Source organism: Schistocerca americana, chromosome 10 (genome assembly GCF_021461395.2).
Source record: "Schistocerca americana isolate TAMUIC-IGC-003095 chromosome 10, iqSchAmer2.1, whole genome shotgun sequence".
NCBI classification, from domain to species: Eukaryota; Metazoa; Arthropoda; class Insecta; order Orthoptera; family Acrididae; genus Schistocerca; species Schistocerca americana.
The window spans coordinates 109,672,389-109,692,798 of NC_060128.1; the positions used below are offsets into that span (position 1 = coordinate 109,672,389).

The 20,410-nt window shown below is 42.5% G+C and overlaps 1 protein-coding gene across 1 annotated transcript in view; it reads right to left on the reverse strand.

The window, feature by feature from the left end:
- LOC124552585 (ELMO domain-containing protein 2) overlaps nt 1–18,300 on the reverse strand; it is a 29,134-nt gene extending 10,834 nt beyond the window's left edge. The window contains exon 1 of the mRNA XM_047126906.1: nt 17,748–18,300. Coding sequence (XP_046982862.1) covers nt 17,748–18,184 — 437 coding nt within the window. The 5' untranslated portion in view covers nt 18,185–18,300. The remainder of the gene's footprint in view (nt 1–17,747) is intronic.
- Nucleotides 18,301–20,410: the final 2,110 nt, after the last annotated feature.

Sequence of the window (20,410 nt, forward strand, 5' to 3'; positions counted from 1 at the left end):
CGAATATAGATTTAAGCATCAAGAAGTCGTTTCTGAAAGTATTAGAATGCAGTGTAGCCATGTATGGAAGTGAAACATGGACGATAAATAGTCTGGACAAGAAGAGAATAGAAGCTTTTGAAATGTGGTGTACAGAAGAATGCTGAAAATTAGATGGATAGATCACATAACTAATGAGGATGTATTGAATAGAATTGGGGAGAAGAGGAGTTTGTGGCACAACTTGACTAGAAGAAGGTATCTGTTGGTAGGACATGTTCTAAGGCATCAAGGGATCACAAATTTAGTACTGGAGGGCAGCGGGGAGGGTAAAAATCATAGAGGGAGGCCAAGAGATGAATACACTAAGCATATTCAGAAGGATGTAGGTTGCAGAAGGTACTTGGAGATGAAGAAGCTCGCACAGGATAGAGTAGCATGGAGAGCTGCATGAAACCAGTCTCAGGACTGAAGACCACAACAATAACAACAACAACAAATATTTAAGTTAGAGAAGTTGGAAGTGAAAATTACTTCAGGCAGAAATGGGTTAAACTGGTCCGCACGCATACTCTCAGATACTTCATGTAAGTGACTGCACCCAGCGATTAATCAGCCATCATGTAATAGTGAGTCTTTCCACCTATATCACAAAATGTTACATTTTGTTTATGTTTAGAGTCCACTGACAATCCGCGTATCAACTGTCGACCTTCTACAGTCTTCCTGCATTTTGCTACCATTTTCTAGCACTGCTGCTTATCTATTTACAACCTGCGACTTATCTAAGGCATTTTACTTTGTGAATGTATTTTCCTAGATAAACTGAAGTTATATGAGATTGATGGTATAACCAACCAATGGTTAATGTCAAATATAACCAAAAGAATGCAGGAAGATGTACTTAGTAATTCAAACAGGACAGTACGGGAATGTAATTCTGACTGGGGAGAAATCACATGTAGAGTTCCGTAAGGCTTAAACTTAGATACACTTGTTCCTCATGTGTGAATGATCTTCCATCTAATGTACAACAAGCAGAATTAGTGCTTTTTGCAGATGACACTAATACTGTAATCAATCCAAGCACACAGACAGAAACAGAAGAAATAGTAAACAAAGTTATTAAGTGGGGATGTAATGGATTTTGGTCAAAAAAAAAAAAAAAAAAATCGAGTTTTCAAAAATATTTTTTCCTTGATCTACACAGATTAATCTATGTTGTGTGTGAATTTAATCGTGACAGCAGCTTTAGAAATGTCTTTACCTTGTTAAACTGACTAACTCTGCACTGGCGACCATTCCCACCTTTTCTGACATTTGGGGAACTACTTGCTTCAGCGGAATTTTTGTCAGTGCGAAGGCTATTTTCTTTCAATAAGTTTGGCTGACAGCTATATTTCTGGCTGACATCTATATATTTGCCTGAAAACTTTCTTGCATGTCTTATTTATGTTTTGACAACACTAACACATATTAGTTCGTGGAAGTCAAGATTTATGCATAATGGGTGATGGAAAAACTGTGTTAGGAAATGGAGGTTTCATGGAAGTCTTTCTACCAACAAAAAAGATCAAGCAACTCGAAATGAAGAACACAAGCTCCCAGGTTCAGCATCGAAACTTGGGACAGGGGAATTGTACAGGTGTGTGAAGTTGATTTGGATTCCACTGGATTCAGACTTATTGATTTAGAGCTGTTTTCATTTCATGTGGTAGGCGTAAAAATACAGAATGCACAACTGTTGTTGAAGAAAGAAGAGTGGGAATAGCTTGTGATTTTAAATTAATTTGTAATTCGTGTGGCTACGAATTTTCATTTTCCTTCTTAAAAAAAATGAAATAAAATAAAATAAAAACTGACACTGGTACCTATCAAAGCAATTTTAGGCTGGCACATGCTCTGAGATGCCTCTGACAGTGGTTTTCTGAACATGCCTCCACCTTGAGCAAGGTTTGAAAAAAAAATAAAGAAATGTCTGATACCGTATGCGATACTGCCAAAGTTTCTAGAAAGAAAGCAGTTGAGGAATTGGTGGAAATAAACCAAAAAGAAATAGATCCTGGGGCAGATATTCATGATAGTGAATCTCCTACAAATGTTACTGACCTGTGTGTGCCTGTAGATGGGACCTGGATGAAAATGGGTCACACATCTCTGTATGGAGTTGCATCTGTTATTGGTACTGATTTGGGTCAAGTTTCAGATGTAGAAATTATGTCTAGATACTACCACCAGTGTGCAAATTGGAAAATGTACCATGCTCTAAAAATTATAGTGGCTCAAGTGGGGGCATGGAGGCTGCTGCAGTTGTGAGGATGTTTTCCAGACCTGAGGACCAGTATGGTGTTAGATATACTAAATACTAATGGGGACTCCTCTTCATTCAAAGATAAAAATCCACACAATACAACAATAAAAAAGTTGGAATGTGTTGCCCACATCCAAAAGAGGCTTGGTGGTAGACTTCATTAGCTGAAAGAGAAGAAAGGTGAAGTATTTGAGGATGGAAAGACACTAGGAGGAAAAGGCAAGATTACTCTGAAAGAAACTGATTCTCTTCAATTATTTTATGGGAGAGCTATCAGGAAAAAAAAAAACACAATTTAGAGGCAATGAGGTGTGCTGTGTGGGCATTTTTTTTTTTTCCTCCACAAACTATCCACTGACCAAACACCAATACACAACCTGTGTCCGAAAGACAATTAGTGTAAGTTCAGCAACAGAAATGAAATGTATTCACATAAACACTCATTATCAGAACCTATTATTAATGAAATTATGCACACATTCAGGTTTCTTCCAAACGTCAATGTAATGAGGAAATGTCTTCAAGGACAGAGACAAAATGCAAATGAAAGCTTCAACAATTTTATTTGGATTAGATGCTCAAAAGAAAACTTTCTGTGGAGTTTAAGTACTCAAAATAGGTGTCTATTATGCAGTTTTATGTTACAATAATGGAAATAATGGCAGAATTGAAGTGCTGAAGAGAGTTGGTCTGTTTACAACAAAAGCATTTTACACCATCGACATGAGCAGGGTCAAGAAACCTAACAGATCAGTCAGTGCCTCACCTGCAAATACAGGCCAGCCATATTCGAAGAGGAGAAAAGAGAAACCTGGAGGATGAGGAGTACCAGTACAGAGGATTTTAAAATTGAGGTAAGCTTATTACATGTGTGGCAACGGCCTTGCCGCAGTGGATACACCAGTTCCCGTGAGATCACCTAAGTTAAGCGCTGTCGGGCGTGGCCGGCACTTGGATGGGTGACCATCCAGCCACCATGTGCTGTTGCCATTTTTCGGGGTGCACTCAGCCTCGTGATGTCAATTGAGGAGCTACTCGACCGAATAGTAGCGGCTCCGGTCAAAGAAAACCATCGTAACGACCGGGAGAGCGGTGTGCTGACCACACGCCCCTCCTATCCGCATCCTCAACCGAGGATGACACGGCGGTCGGATGGTCCCGATGGGCCACTTGTGGCCTGAAGACGGAGTGCTTACTACATGTAGAAGTATGAGAAAAAAAATTGTTGAACCTCATTTTCTCTGTTTTACATTTTTTATATTAGAAACCTTTTCTCTAAATGTATGTGTGTTAATGCTATGAAATATTCAGGAACTGTTTGCAACGTGTTGCTGTCTCCCTAGAACTAAAAAATACAAGCTCCTGCAATTACATTCTGATTTTTGATGATTGTATGTAGAAAAAAAAAAAAAAAAAAAGGTTAATTTTGGATGCGCAAAATTTAAAAATCAGTTAATGATACAATTTGTAAAATAAATTAATAACTGTAGTTCAGTGGTCTCATACGTCTCAGAACACTACAATAACATTTCCAGATTGATTACACAATTAGAATTTGAGTTACGGCTTTTTATATTAAAAAAAAATTAAAAATTTAAATTTCTGGAAAAATAGTAATCCTACATATTTTATTGTATTTTTCCGTTAAAACACAGCTCTTTTGCTTTACACATGCAAAATTTTAGATTTGTACATTAATAAATAAGGCTGTAATGAATTTTTAAATGAATGTTTACATTTTTCGTTATATCCCCCCTTTCAAGTATCATTGGCTGGTTTTGTGCAAATGGTTTCACCCTCAACATATTCTGTTCCTCACATATAGGGGTATTACACCAATGATAAGTGTAATACATGGTAAGAAAATAATAAACATGGTGGAAAAAAAATTTGTGTGTCGATATTGATGAGAATTTAAACTGAAAAAAGCACATTTTGGAACTCCTGAAGCAACTTAATTCAGTCACATTTGCACTTAAAATTATTGCAAATCTTCAGGTGACAGAAATCAGTAAGTTCACATATTCCGCTTACTTTCATTCAGTAATGCCATACGGAATAATATTCTGCAGTAATTCATCTTTAAGAAACATTTTGTTGCTCAAAAACGTGCTCTAAGAATAATATGTGGTGCACACGCACAATCATCATGTAGACACCTAAGAAGTTGGGCATTCAGACCGGTTACTACTTCACAGTATATTTATTCTCTCATGAAGTTTGTTGTAAACAATCCACTACAGATCGAAAGGAACAATGATGTACACAATTACAATACCGGAAGTAAAAATGACATTCATTACTCCCCCAAGAGCCGCTCTGATAAGGAGACAAAAGGTCCAGAGATTTGAGGACCCAATAAAGCCGACAAGCCACCATTTGTTCAAGTAGCTTGCAGGGGATGTTGGCCGATCGGCCAGTAACTATTGAGGGACGACAGCTCGTTACTGGGCTTAATGACAGGAACCACAATACTGCCCCTCTGCTGAGATGGGAGAACATCTTGGAGTCAAATACAGCTACATAACTGGAGGAGATATTATCATTGTGGAGAAATGAGGTCACAGAGCAATTGGCTGTGGATGGAATTGGTACCAGAGACTGAATTGTGGGAAGAGGAGAGGATCTGAAGACGTCCCCATTCAGTGAAAGGTTCATTGTAGGATTCTGCATGACAAGGGGTAAAACATAAGCAGAAAGCTTCAGCCTCTTGTTTCCGGAAGAGGAATGTGGCTGCATAGAATGATGATGCCAATGCTGTCACAAAATGGGTCTCAAGTTGTTCCACTAGAAGTGCCGGGTACGTTCGAAGGCCACCAGGGAGAACAACGCCCGAGAAGTAAGAGAGCCATTGACAACAGCAGACGGTGCAGAGAAAAGCCCACAGCCGTGAAAAAGGGACAGAAGAACCTAGGGAGGAGACAAAGCATTCACAACACATCCACTTGCTCCGTTTGATTAAGTAACGGGCTTTGGCACAAAGGTGTTTAAAAGTAACAAGACTGTCTGAGGACGGGTGCCACTTAAGTTATTTATGGGATCAGCCAGCGGTGAAAGGGGCCAGTCGAGAGGATGACAGCAATGCCAGCAGTGTGAATAATAGTATCAGACAACTTCATCAATACAAGCTGACAAAGAGAGGGATAAACACAACCTGGGAGGTATATCGAAGCCAACTGGTGTGACGGATAGTCTGGCAGGGTAACCCGGCCACCAGGAGACGGAAAGGTAACGAGAGAATCTCAAAGAGAACTGGTCACCGTGGGTCATCGTGCAGCGATCATAGTAATGAAGGGAGAAGGGGAGGGGAAGTGGGGGAGAGACCAGTGACGAAGAAAGTGCCATAAGCAGCACTGAAATGTGTAGGGGAATCACCATTAAAAAGGCACAGGTCATGGTCCACAAGGAACTGGTCTATGAGGAGACCCCAATTACAAGGAGGAGAACAGCCCCAAAGTGAGTGACGGGCATTAAAATCCCCAAGGAGGAAGAAGGGAGAGGAGAATTGCCGAAGGAGGGCAGTGGGTGTAGGTGGCCTGTCAGGAGGTAGTAGAGAAGGCGAACGGTGACTGCAGAGTCCAAGTGGATCTAGATGGCCATTGCTTACAATGTGGTACAAGGGGAGATGCATGTAGGTAACAATGTCTGCACAGGCCAATGTGCAAACACTCTGGAAGCCCTCAAAGTGCTGACACTATTATGACATAAAGCACAGGCCCCACGAAGTGGGTACTAGTAAAATGAGATTACTATACCAGGTGTACCAGTATGAAATGAGTGTTAAGATACAAGTGTGCCGATAGGGAACATTTGTTGTTAACGAGCCTTAATTTTTGTTTGTTTGTTTGTTTTGACATCTGTCAAATATATTTAGTATACAGCAAGTCATGGAACAAACAACATCATATGTTTTCATCGTGGTAACAATGTCGAATTTTGTACCAGAAAGTGATGATTTGCGGAAAGCATTAATTTTTTGTTTTCATTTTTAAAAAGTGCTGCAGAGTTGCATTGAATTCTTGTCAAGGCATATGGTGCTCGTGCTCCTTCAGAAGCAACATGCAAAAGATGGTTTCAACGCTTCAGAAATAATGATTTTGATGTAAGAAATGAAGAACGTGGAAGACCACCAAAAAAGTTCAAAGATGCCGAATTGCAAGCAATATGGGATGAAGATGATACTTTGAGTCAGAAGCAAATGGCAGCATTGCTAAATGTTGCACAACAAACAATTTCTGACCGTTTGAAAGCTATGGGAAAAATCCAAAAGTGTGGAAAATGGGTGCCACATGAATTGAATGAAAGATATGGAAAACCGAAAAACCATTTGTCAAATTTTGCTTCAAAGACATGAAAGAAAATCAATTTTGCATCGAACTGTTCCTGGCGATGAAAAATGGATTTATTTTAAGAACCATAAATGGGAAAAAAATCATGGGTAAATCTGGGACAACCATCAACATCGACTACAAAACCAGATCGGTTCGGCAATAAGACAATCCTCTGTGTTTGGTGGGATCAGAAAGGGATCATGAGCTTCTAAAACCCAGTGAAACTGTGAATACTAATTGCTACAGACAACAAATGATCAATTTGAACTATGCATTGATCAAAAAAAGACCAGAATGGGCCAGAGGACATAGCAAAGTAAATTTTTTACACGACAATGCACCAGCACACAAAGCAAAACTGGTTCAGGATACAATCAAAACACTTGGCTGGGAGTTGCTACCCCACCTGCCGTGTTCACCAGACTTGGCCCCTTCCGACTACCATTTGTTTTCATCAATGGGACACGCATTGGCTGAGGAACAATTCGATTCCTACGAAATAGTCGAAAATTGGCTGTGAGATTGGTTTGCTTCAAAAGACGAACATTTCTATTGGCGTGGTGTCCACAATTTGCCAGAAAGGTAGTCAAAATGTATAGAAAGCAATGGTCAGTACTTTGAATAAAATGTTTTTACTTTTCAGTTCAAAATTAGTGTTTCATTTTCACAACAAAAAAAATGCTCATTTCATACCGGTAAACCTGGTAGAATGATACAAGCTGAGGCGTTGAAGAAAATAAGGAACTGCATCACTGGAAGGTGACGCTAGGATCTTTTACAATTTCATTGAAATGAAATGACGGTGTGGCACTGACGGCCGGGAGGCCCCATCTGGAGAAGTTAGGACGACGAGTAGCAAGTCTTATTTCAGGTGACGCCACACAGAGTTACTTTTGTGTCTGTGATGGTGAGACATGACACCCAGTCCACGAGAGGAGAAAATCTCCAACTTGGCCGGGTATCAAACCCGAGTCTGTTGCACTGTATGCAAACATGTTGCCACTCAGTTAAGCATGCACACAATTCCACTGAATAAGTACAGAATAGGAATCCAAATGGTAGGCAAACAGGCCAAAGCTGGTCACACCACCAGGTAACCACCTGTCACCAACAAGGACAGGTGACATCCATAAAGAAGAGCTCTGACTCTGGTTGTGATGAGGAGTCAGCACTTCTGGGGGCACCGGAGGGGCCTCGTCCCAGGACCAGGTGTCTCCTCATCCTCTGTAGATCGAGGAGGGCAGGGTCCAGAGAGAGAGAGAGAGAGAGAGAGAGAGAGAGAGAGAGAGAGAGAGAGAGATAGCACACTTCAGAGAAATCTGGAACTGAGGAAGAGCAGGCAACCTTGAGGAACACAAACTGTGGGTCCAGTGGCTGATGTGCGGCAGCAGGTCTCTGGTCTGGGAGATGGTGGGGAGAGGGGATGGGTCCTGTGACGGGATTGCCATCACTGGGAAATGCCAAAGAAGGGCCCAACTTCTCCGGCTGAGTAGGGATAGCGGCATGTGGAGGGGTCTTAGGAACTGCAGGGGAGGAGGAGAGGTGTGGAAGGGAGGGGGGGATTGAGGTAAGGAGGATGGAGAAGCAGGAAAGGAGGTAACAGAGGCACGGTGAAGACAGTCATATTTTAGACAAGTCCCAGTGTAGGATAAACAATCAAGGAAGTTCCCAGAATGAGATCTTCCCTCTGCAGCAGAGTGTGCACTGATATGAAACTTCCTGGCAGATTAAAGCTCTATGCCAGACCGAGGCTCAAACTCAGGAGCTTTGTCTTTTTTTTTGGGCAAGTGCTCTACTAACTGAGTTACCCAAGCACAGCTCACAACCTGTCCTCACAGCACTTGCCCGCGAAAGGCAAAGGTCCCGAGTTCGAGTCGGTCCGGCACACAGTTTTAATCTGTCAGGAAGTTTCAATCAAGGAAGTTGTACTACTGAATATTCTTTCCTTTCTTATAAACCAGACAATTTGGTGAAAGTTGAGAGTGACAGTCATGACAAATAATGCACACGGGTGGTGGAACACAGGAGCTTCCCTTATGGAGTGGCTGTCCACATTCACTGCAGCAATGGTCTGCTGTACAGCAGGAAGACATGCGCTTCCCTTCCCCGGGAGATACTCTAAAATACCCAAATACAGGCTTCGGTATTGATGCAACTGTCCTTACAGCCTTTCTGAACATTCAGAATGACATGAATGTACCATCTTTCCTAACTGGCTCAGAGTTCCTCAGCAGTTTGAAGGGTGAGCTCCTTATGAAAAATGACACTCTGAGCCATATTCAAAGACTGATGAGAAGTTATAGACACTGGGATGTTGTTGAGATTGTGACAAGCAAATCCTACCACATTGTACCCATAGAGTCCACTCTGCCAAACTTCTCTTCTACAGTTCCCACAAATAATAATGACTAGATGGTGATGGAAGTGTCCCCGTCAGGCCCGTTGGAGACCAGGTAGAAAGCATTTCAACCCAAGTTGCTGCACCTGGCCGTCCTCCCAAAGGAGTAGCCAGGGACGGGAAGGCTGTAGGGTCATAAGAAGTAACATTAAAGTGTCCATTCCCAACTAAAGAGATGGCTGTAGAACAGCCAGTGTTTTGGATCAAAATGTATGTCATACACCAAGCATGATACCACCCACTCTGATCAGGGGCTCTCCCCATGGGCACCACCTAGCCACAGCTAGATGGCCACTGTCAGGAGTTCCGATGCTCCACCATGACAAGCAACCACTCCTTGGCATATATGGGGATGTAGCAGCTCAGGTACCAGAAGAGTGATACCTGCGTGGTCAGACGGCTCAGCCAGAGGAGTATGTAATGACTCCATTACAAGGACTGGCTCCCGTGCTGGCTTTATAGTGTTGAAAGGACAACAGCATTGAGGAAAAGATGGGAGAGGCAGTAAGAGCACCTGCAAAAGATGTTAAATAAGGTGTCCTTCCCTAGTTGGCTCACACTATGGACACAAAACTGAGAAGGGGAGGTAAACTGCCCCCCCCCCCCCCCCAAACAAAAAACCATAACTGATGGCAGGAACCAGGAGGATAACTAGGCTGATATATACAAAAACACAGAGAGAAGGGAGAGAGGAGGCAGAGGGGAAGAAGTGAGGACATGAAGGGTGGGGCATGGGGAATGGAATGCAGCCTGGGATGTAAAAAGGTGCTCAATAGCTTGGGGCCCGTGTGCGCCGTGCACTAACGCGTGAAAGAGCTGCAAATCCCCTGGGGGCTTTCAAGTTTGGCACCAATCACCGTGTCTTACAACAGTTTTCATAACTTCAGAAATCCCCTATACGAGGCCTGTCTAAAAAGTATCCAAATATTTCGAATACCTGACAGAGTTGGGACTCTAATCCCCTTCAAGGTAGGCTCCTTCTGTTTGCAGACACTTAGCCCACCTATCCTTCCATTGCCAGAAACACCTCTGTAAGTCATCTTTTGGAATGGTGTTCAGTTCCGTCATCGCGTTCCGCATTATCTCTTCTCTACTCTCAAAACCGGATCCTTTCAGTGGTGTTTTCAATTTTGGAAACAACCAGATGTCGCAAGGAGCCATGTCTGGAGAGTAGGGAGGCTGGCAAACGTTTCCACGTTTGGCAAAACAATTTTGGATCACGTGGGATTAATGTGCGGAGGCATTGTCGTGATGCAGTTGCCAGTTTTTTGTCATCCACATGTCTGGTCTTTTGCGGCGAACTGCATCACGGATTCGCCAGAGAATACTTTGATAGAACTACTTTGTCACTGTTTGTTCTTGCGGTTCATATTCGTGATGCAAAATTCCACGGACAGCAAATAAGACAGTCAGCATCACCTCGATTTTGCTTCACACCTCTCGCACTTTCTTCGGCGTTGGACACTTGAAAGCTTCCATTGTGACATTGTGACGACCGTCTTTTTGTTTCTGGGTCGTACCCGAACACCCATGCCTCATCTCCAGCAATAACAGTGTTCAGAAACCGAGGATCAGTGTTGGTGGTGTCCAAAAGGTCCAGTGCAACATCAAAACAGAGGTCTTTTTGTTCGAGGAACAAAACCTTTGGCACAAACTTCGCAGCCACTCGACGCATGTTCAAATCATCACGCAAAATTGCACGTGCAGAATCTTTACTCACGTCAAGCTCTTGGGCAATTTCCCGCACCATCAAACGACAATCTGCCATCACCAAATTTTGCACTCTCTCAACAACAGCTGCACTTCGAGCAGTTTGGGTCCTGCCAGAATGCTGGTCACTCTCTGCTGATGTGCGGCCATTTTTGTATCAGCTGAACCACTCCTTAATTAGTGTTACACCCATCGCATCTTCCCCAAACACATGCTGAATCTTACGAATTGTTTCACTTTGAGAATCACCAAGCTTTTGACAAAATTTGATGCACTTCTTTGCTCAACACGTTCAGTCATCTCGACAGAATCGATAATCTGACAAACACGTTGTGTGGCATCTCACTCAGCAACAGACACGCTGGAAGGTGGGGCAAAATTCAAGCACGTGCATAAAGGTCTCTTCCTTTACTGTGTACAGTGGCGCCGCACTATCGTCTCTATTCTGCACGAGAAAATCAAAGGTCGGATACTTTTAGACAGACCTCGTATGTATGTATTATTTAACGAATGGACTCAAGTGAATCTTCCGAGACAATAGTTGTGGTACATGGGAAATTGTGATTCCTGAGTGACTGTAATATGATACAAGATGACTTAAGAGAGAATCTCTCTTTGGCTTGGTGAATGGCAGCTGGCTCCAAATGCAGAAAAACATTAAGTCAATGTAGATGAGTAGGAAAACAATCCCATAATGTTAGTGCACAGTATTGGTGCTGCGCGGCTCAATTACAGTCACGTCGATCTAGATGTAGTGCTGTGAAGCGATTTGAAATTAAATGAGCATAGGGAATCCAAATGGTCAATTTTCGTTAATTTGGTTCGTCTATAAAGAAAACCCCTTACAGAACCCTAGTGCAACCTGCTCTCGAGTACCACACTGCTTGAGTGTTTGGGATCCCCGCCAGGTCAGATTAAAGGAAGACATAGAAGCAATTCAGAGACGGGATACTAGATTTGTTACTAGTAGGCTTGATCAATGTGTAAGTATTACAGAATGCTTTGGGAACTCAAATGGGAATCTCTGGAGGGAAGATCAGTTTGTTTTGAGGAACACTAATGAGAAAATTTAGAGAACTGGCATCTGAAGCTGACAGCAGAACGATTCTACTGCTGCCAGTGTATGTTTCACGTAATGACCAAAGGTAAGAGGAATTAGGACTTGTTTGGAGGCATATATACAGCCTTTTTCTATTGCTCTATTTATAAGTAGAACAGGAAGATAAATGACTAGCAGTGGTACAAGGTACCTTCCGTCATATGCCGTATAGTGGCTTGTGGAATATGTATTGTAAATGTAAATAGCTGAAATATCTAATATCTAGCTGTGATCCTAGACCGCACTCCGACATTGTGTGTGTGTGTGTGTGTGTGTGTGTGTGTGTGTGTGTGTGTGTGTGTGTGTGTGTGTGTGTGCGCGCATGTTTTAGATTAGTTTTAGGGTGCAAAAAAGTCATGGTCATAAGCACCCATTCAGTGGGGGAGAAGGGTAAAAACAGGAATTTAAATCAGCAGCAATGGGAGCAAAACTCAAGGAGGAGGGAAACTAAAAACGGAAGGAAATCTTAGAAAAGTGTTATTGAAGGGGGATTGTTTACCCCAAAAAGAGCTTCAAATGACCAATGTCATCTCAGTAACATTTATATACTCAAGGATGCAATCCGCTGAGTGCGCGTCATCTGCTAAAAGGGAAGATATATCAGGCGACAGCTGTAAATGGGCACATAGCAGATTAAAATAGGGGCACTGAAGTAAAAGGTGGGGACAAAGCAGGGGAGTATCGCCACTTAATAGATGTCGATGGCTAAAAAGACAGTGCCTAATCTGGAGCCTAGTTAAAATTACCTCCTCCCGATGAGGCCAAGAGGAAGAGGTCCAAACACAGGGAAAAGGTTTTATGTCCTCTAATTTATTATCCTGAAGTGCAGACCAATGTGTGTTCCGTAAAAGAGCAAGACGGCAACCTAAAACACTCCGTGATCAGCAAAGGGAACCATGCAAACAGTGGTCCGAGGAAGAGAGACAACAGCCTTTGCAGCTATATGGCTGCCTCATTGCCGCATATAGCAACATGCCCTGGGATCCAGAGGAATGACACAGAGATGCCCCCAAGTGGAGCTTGTGGAGGGAGTCCTGAATCCGGTGGAGGTTGAGAAGAGACGTGAGCATATACGAGAGTGGTTTGAAAAGTTCTCAGAATCACCACGAGAGGTCAGTGCTAGCGCAACGAGTTGTTCACGTGATATTCATTGGACTGTTGCCTGTAAACACATGCCACATCAGTGCTCTTGGAAGAGAGCTGCGGGGGGGTGATGTGGCTCTGGTGGTGTTCCCGCATAGTGATTTGCGAAGATGGAAAAGAATTGAGACTCGAGCAGGGATTAAGTACTTTGTAAAGAAAGGTATGAAAGCAAAGGACATTCACGCCGATTTTCAGAATACACTGGTGGACTCTGCGCCTTCATATTCAACTGTTGCCAAGTAGACACATGAGAGCTTACATGATGATTCATGCAGTGGTTGGCCAAGATTCAGCGGGAAAGGTCATGGCATCAGTGTTCTGGGATGCAAAGGGGATTCTGTTTGTAGATTACCACCCCACTGGGCAAACAATTACTGGAGGATACTATGCTAACCTCCTGGACAAATTGCAACAAAAGATACACAAAAAAGGCCAGGTTTAGCACGGAAGAAAGTCATCTTCCATCAAACACATGTGCCATCATCATGGCAAACTTACACAAACTAAGCTATGAATTGTTGCCACACCTGCCTTATTCACCTAATATGGCTCCGTCAGACTTCCATCTCTTCTGAAAACTGAAATTTTTTTCTTGGTGGATGAAGATTCACTTCAAACAAAGAATTGATAGCCAGAGTTGACAACTATTTTGAGGGCCTGGAGGAAACTCATTGTCGAGATGGGATCAAGGCACTGCAACATTGTTGGATTAAGTGCATTAATATACAAGAAGACTACATTGGGGGAAAAAAAACATAATATACTGTATCTGCTGATGGCGATGGATGTATTGGAAAGCCTGGAGAACAGCCTAAAGCTCCTCAGTAAAAACCGAACACTGGTTGGAAAGCCAAAATCTAATATGGGTGTCGGCAACAATACAGGGACTCCAGACATCAAAGATGGTCTTGGCATCGTCAGTGTAAATAAATTTGGCATCCTCCATTTGTGTGCATAGAGTAACAAATGCCCGACGATAAACTATTGGGGGGGGGGGGGGAGATACTATCCTTGGGAAGCTGACAAAGGTGACGGCGAAGACAGGTCCGGGGGCGAAGCCAAGGTGGCATTGTACTCCCATTGTCAAGGAAGTTTTAGGAAAAGGGAAGGAAAGTGAATGCCACACTTGATGGAAGTGGACTCCCGGTGGTAGTAGATGGGAAGGGCTGCCTGCATACGCTAAATCCAAGGAGGTGTCAAAGAAATGGACATGGGTCGGATGAGTAGGCATGACAGGTGACTAACTTGTAACGACTCAGGACAGCACACCGACTGGACAGCGGAGGACCAGAAGGCTCTCCATAGAGTTAGTATAAAAAGCTCCAGATGCTAAACACAATCCATGGTGGTGGACAGAATCTAGACGCCAAAGAATAGACAGCCAATTCAGAGACCACTCGGTCCGCTCCCAATGAGGTACCACTCAGAACAGGGAGGGTCTTGAGGGATCACAGACAGTGAGCCGAAAGATATGAAACGTGAGAAGCCCAGCACACTTTTCTCTCAAACGTTAGTCCCAAGAATTTACCGACGACTGCGAGCAAGAGGTCAACAGGGCAGGTGGATAAAACTCTGTAGGACGCCAAAAATTTACAAGACAGTCTTACTGGGAGAAAACGGGAAGCCGATTTCGATGCTTCACGAGTGGAGGTGATCGAGACATCCTTGAAGACATCGTTCAAGAAGATCTGGTCCGTTGAGAGCTGTAGTAGATTGCAAACTCAACGACGAAGAGGAAGCCCGAGACATCGGGAAGGAGGCAATCCATAATTGGATTTATGGCAATGACAAACAGTACAACACTTAGCATGAAGCCCTGGGGCACCCCGTTTTCCTGGAAGAAGTATGGAATGGAGTAGTGTCCAGCCGCACCTTAAATGTGTGTCCTGTCACAAATTCACGGATGAAAAGGGGTAGCCCCAAGAGAATAGTGTGCGGAGGATGCCTGTCCTCCAACAGGTATTGTATGCCCTCTCCAGATAAAAAAATATAGCTACCGTTTGGCGTTTCCTGCGAAAACTGTTCACCATATAAGCGGAGAGAGCAACAAGATGGTCAACTGCGGAATGATGCTTTCGGAAACAGCAGTGGGCAGGTGTTAAAATGTTTCGGGACTCCAGACACCAGCCTAAACGGCAATTTACGATACACTCCAAACCTTACAAATGCCACTCGTTAGAGAGATTGGGCAATAGCTGGAGGGGAGATCTTTGTCCTCTCCAGGTTTCAGAACAGCTTCCTGCCATCTTCTGGGATAGGTATTGTCGACCCGAAGTCGATTATAAAGGCGAAGGAGGCACCTAGCACAGACTAGGGTATGATAGATGTAGCAACATTTGGACATATGTAACAATGGCATCCTGTACCTCAATTGACCTATTAGGCCAACTGAAGTATAGGATACAAATTTTATTGTTGAAGGTTTCTTCACTATCGCTAGTAATACTATCGTAATTTTCACTCGATATTATTAGTTTCGAAGGTGAATAAAAAATTTATAGCCCATACTACAGTTGACATATATAGGTCAACATTCATCTTTGCTGTTAGATATGTGCAATACATCATCTCTGGTAATTTCTGACGTCATTGGTCAAAGCCGATGGGCTGCATCCCATTCTTCGGTTATCCCTAACAGCGCACACTATCCTAGTGTGAGATTTAGAGGATTTATTGTGCTAGTTTTATGTGGAAACCAACTACTAGAAGTGCACTCTAAGAAGAGTTTGATCAACATGCGTGACAGAAGATGCAATATCCAAAGAAGTAAATCTATCAATACTGTCAATCTCTAACCACTGTCAACTTTAGCTAGCAGATAATACTGTGTTTAATGCATCTACGTCTGTGAAAGCAGAAGCAATATGGAAGTTATGAGTAATTCTGCCTGCAATCATCTTACTTGGGAGAGCTCTACGATCAATGAAGTTCCGCCATGTAAAGGAGCACTACTGTTCCTTCCTCTTAACAGATACCAAGAAAAATAATATGTTCCACACATTAAGAGTGAAAATCAACGTAACTGTCACATCAACAAAGGAAACTTTAGGCACAAATAAAGATTTTAATATGTCTGTTTTCTGATAGCGGTTTCTCCCTTAAATTCAGAAAAACTTATTCCGGCCTAGGTTCATGGATTTTGTTACACTGTGATGTGATAGCTAAGAAACCCACCCTCATGTCTTGTGATACCTGTATAATGGATTTCTAGCACAGGTTCAAATGTGAATACCTGTTACTTCCAATCTACAATAGGCCTATGCACAATGTGATTGACACAGTGGTGAACAATGTTTTGTATATCACCTGGTGATTGTTATGAAGGACTACTATAGCTTGTTCTTCCATCATGTCATGCCCTCAGACTTGGACAATTGCATGACGACAATGTCACGCCAAAGCATCCTTAAGTTTGGGTATCAGGGCAGTTGAATGACCAACAGGTACCAGGAGTCCACTTCAAGCCACGATGAAATGACCTGGTGTGTGATGTCATTTGTGCAGGCAGAGATAGCACAGAAAATTGACAGTATTTATTTTACTTTTATGTTAGTTTCTGGAATGTAGGTTGTCAGAATAAACTGATTTCCATCATAGCCAGAGGTGAGGTGTAAGTTATGTTTATAGGTGACTGGCTGTGATTTGGCAAAACCAACAAATGTCAATACAAAATTTTTGTTTTGCCAACATCCTGGTCTTTAGCCTAATTTGAGGCCTAGTTAGAGCTGAACGGTAATAGTTTGGTTAAGGGTCAGTGAAGCCAACAATTGTGAAGTGATTAGAACTATAATGTTCTTGTTATAGCACATATTTTGTACAATACTGGATTTTACCAACCGGTTTTTCGACTATGTTCTGCACCCTACCTTCACCTTATCCTACCATATCTTGTTAATGAATGTGTGTGTATGTTATTTCTGCATGTTTCTGACATGTCCAATACTATTGTACTGAGTGGTCCATGGACGAATAAATAAATAAAAGAGATGGTGGTATTAGCAGGATTCAATATTTTTGGAAATGAGGCATTACTTATGAGAGTTACACAGTGGGCACCTTAACACTAAAAGGATCAGAACCCTTAAGTATGGAAAGTAAAATTTCAGTCATAAGTACTGAAGGAACTTTTTACAGAAACAAGCAGACATAACACAAGGCTGAGGTAACAGATGGATAGATGACTACCCACATATGGAAATCATCAGGTCTTTTCACATTGGGGTACTATGGTAGAGCTATCAATACACACATGAAATGGTACATTTTAAGAGCAACTTCGTTAAAGAAGATCTGGCTTTTCCATTGCTGTACCTTAACAGGTGAAACCTAAAAGAAATGTGTCAACCAGATAATTACAGGGAGCAGACAATTTATAATGTTACTTACAAAGGCCCCTCATAATAAAACGTCACTGAATCGGTTTTAAACAATACCATACACTTCTTTGAACGATAACTGTAGGCCTACAGCAACCCGACCACGTTAAGTAGTCTATGCAGTTGAAGTAGTTCCTCTCGTATTTGCAACAGCCTTCGTGTTAAGTCAATTGCCTCATTTGGGTAAAAAGTATAAGGACTACTAACAAACGTGAAGTGTATCCGTCATTTCCCGTAAAATCTTGGAGTAATGATTCTAACAGTCTTTTACTTTGATGTTCCTAGATTAACTATCGCATAAACCGATTACTCAAATGCAAAGTTACATGTATAAATGATAGTAAAATACACTCCACTCATAAGGCGGAAACTGCTGAGCGATTTTCATGCACATACATACCTTAGTAGCTTCCTTTCATGATCTAAGTTAGATGCGTCGTACCACGTCTTCCTCAGTGACTCTACGTGGTGTATTAGTTCCCGATAGCCCCAAATTTGTTCTATACAAGTACTAAACGATTTTATGAACTGTCTATGAATATGGAGATTGATTTCCTTCGCACTGGCCACAGTATTAACGGCGAAGGGAACAAGGCTTTTTCTCTCCGTTATGAACAGTTTAGAGTCACACTGGCGATCTAGTACATCCAGCAGTTTCCTAATAGACTGATTTCGTGAGTAGCGTAAGGAGAATTCCACACCATGGGCGCGTGGAGCCCCAGGCTTTTCTCCGTAACATATCCTTTGAAGCTCACACAACTTCGTAGTTTTCCTTAGGATCCACTTAACTGCCGGTCTTAAAAGCCAATAAATGTATGTCCACATCGATCGAAACATCTTCGCTCAGCCACTGCTTCCACATTACCGGAAACCGCCCCTTCCCACACACAATTTATAGGACTCACATTCCAACACATCTACAACGCCGTCATTTTAAACGACGATGGAAGTTTGTTTTCCTCGTAACCAAAGTTGTTACACGTAAGCGGTGTCCGTTTTCCACGTGACCAAAGTTTTTACACGTAAATTGGAGCCAGTCACTAGAGTCTTGCGTATACGAAACGAGCGATAAAGCGATTGCGACATCTAAGGGAGTAGTTTCGTATTTGCGAGAACAAGAATTAAAGAGATATTTGCGTTTCCTATTCCGCTGAAATATAACATAATAATCGCTTACCTGTTTCGAATCGTTATTAAAGGAGTGCTTTAACGGGCAGATGTACATAGTGCTCTACTTAGTATGCTTTTTAAGGGGCCCTTAAGGTTCAATAATATTGTCAAACCGTTTAAGAGCGCGTATTGATGTATTACTAACACCAGAAATATAGACGATCAGTCCTGATCGACTTCAAAGTATTCTCAGTACTGTCAATACATAATGAACGAGTTTGACAATATTCTCCATTCAAATGTTGACAGACCTTCACGAACCAGCCACGCAGCGTTAGTGTAGAATGTTTATTTTTCAATAAACCGTTGTGCATATCATATCAAAGATTGAATTTTTAAGGAGTCTCTTAACATAAAAGAATATTAATAGCCTATGCAGGGGTAATCATTGTGGATACCACCTTTGTATTGTTAACGGAGGATTCGCTAAGACACTGCTAACATCATGAATTTGAAAATATAGTACAGATTGGTGTATTATGTACCAGATTGGAAAAACTCTCCCATTTCTAAAATTGCGTCCTATATCTTCAATGACTAGTAAGAGGTCTGCAAAATACACGTCTTCAACAAATTGTCACAAATCATAAAAAACTATTGTACATTAACTGCCTAAACAGGTCCTTGCAAGGCAGATGTAATTGCTTCACATGTCTCGGATCTCTTGCTCATGATCTTCTGTCTTCATTACGACGCTCGCATTCCCATATCGACAGGCAGTGCCAATATACTCTTGTCGGCGTTGAGTTTCTTAATGGCTTGTAGTAAACGTCAGTAAAATCATTAGATGAGCGTCGGCCGAAGAACCCGAGACAGAACCCAATAGGCAGTTTGTCAACAAGCGGCCATGAAAGCCTTAACAATGTTGTATTACGCCTCTATGGGGAGGAGATTTACAGATTGTACCGACGCCTTGACCAACGACGGAAGAAGAAAGCGCGATTGATGTCCTTTCTCGCCTTTCTGTCACGGTGCCGAGATGAGGATGCTACACCGAAGTTCTTGAAATGTAAGCGTCTATTCACCACCGCCCAAGCACATCGTATCTACGACAGAATGGAACGAGGTTTTCTTCGTGAGCGAATTCATATAACATGGGGAGACTTGGCAAGAACGGATCAGGAACTTCTGGACATTTTCTATCAGCTAAGTAGCAGAATACATTGAGACGACTGGGGCAAGAACGACAGCATCACTCACAGGAGCATGCAGAACGAACTCGAGCACTGCACCGAGCGACAGAAGAAAAAGTCTGAAAGATGCCAAAAGCAGATCGACAAGGCGATTCCCTACATGTCACACACAGTGGTCAACCTCAAAGAACGACAATTGACCGTAGAGGAAGTGTCTGTTCTTCAAAAAGGAGGGAATTTTGCAATTATCCCGAGAACTGTACCTATGGAGGACATCATTGCCAACACTGAAGCGGCCATTCGGACCCTTCCTTGTGAAAGGGCAGAGGAAATACGCACTGAAACAGCCAGGATACTGCGCCGAGCAAGACCACCAGCTTGCAACCTGAAGAAAGAAGAGCTACAAGCCATTAAGAATCTCAACACCGACAAGAGTATATTGGTACTGCCTGCCAACAAGGGGAATGCGACCGTCGTAATGAACACAGAAGATTATGAGCAAAAGATCCGAGACCTATTAGATCCGACGACGTACCGAAAACTAAGCGCAGATCCGACGCAGCGTATCACACAGAATACGAATCGATTAACGAAAGCGTCTTCTCTGCCGGCGGACGTATAGAGAAACTTGCGCAACACAGAAACCCTACCACCTCGGCTGTATGAATTACCTGAGATCCATAAGAACAACGTTCCACTGAGGCCGATTGTTAGTGCTCCTGGCTCACCGACGTATAAACTGGCAAAACACTTGGCTTCT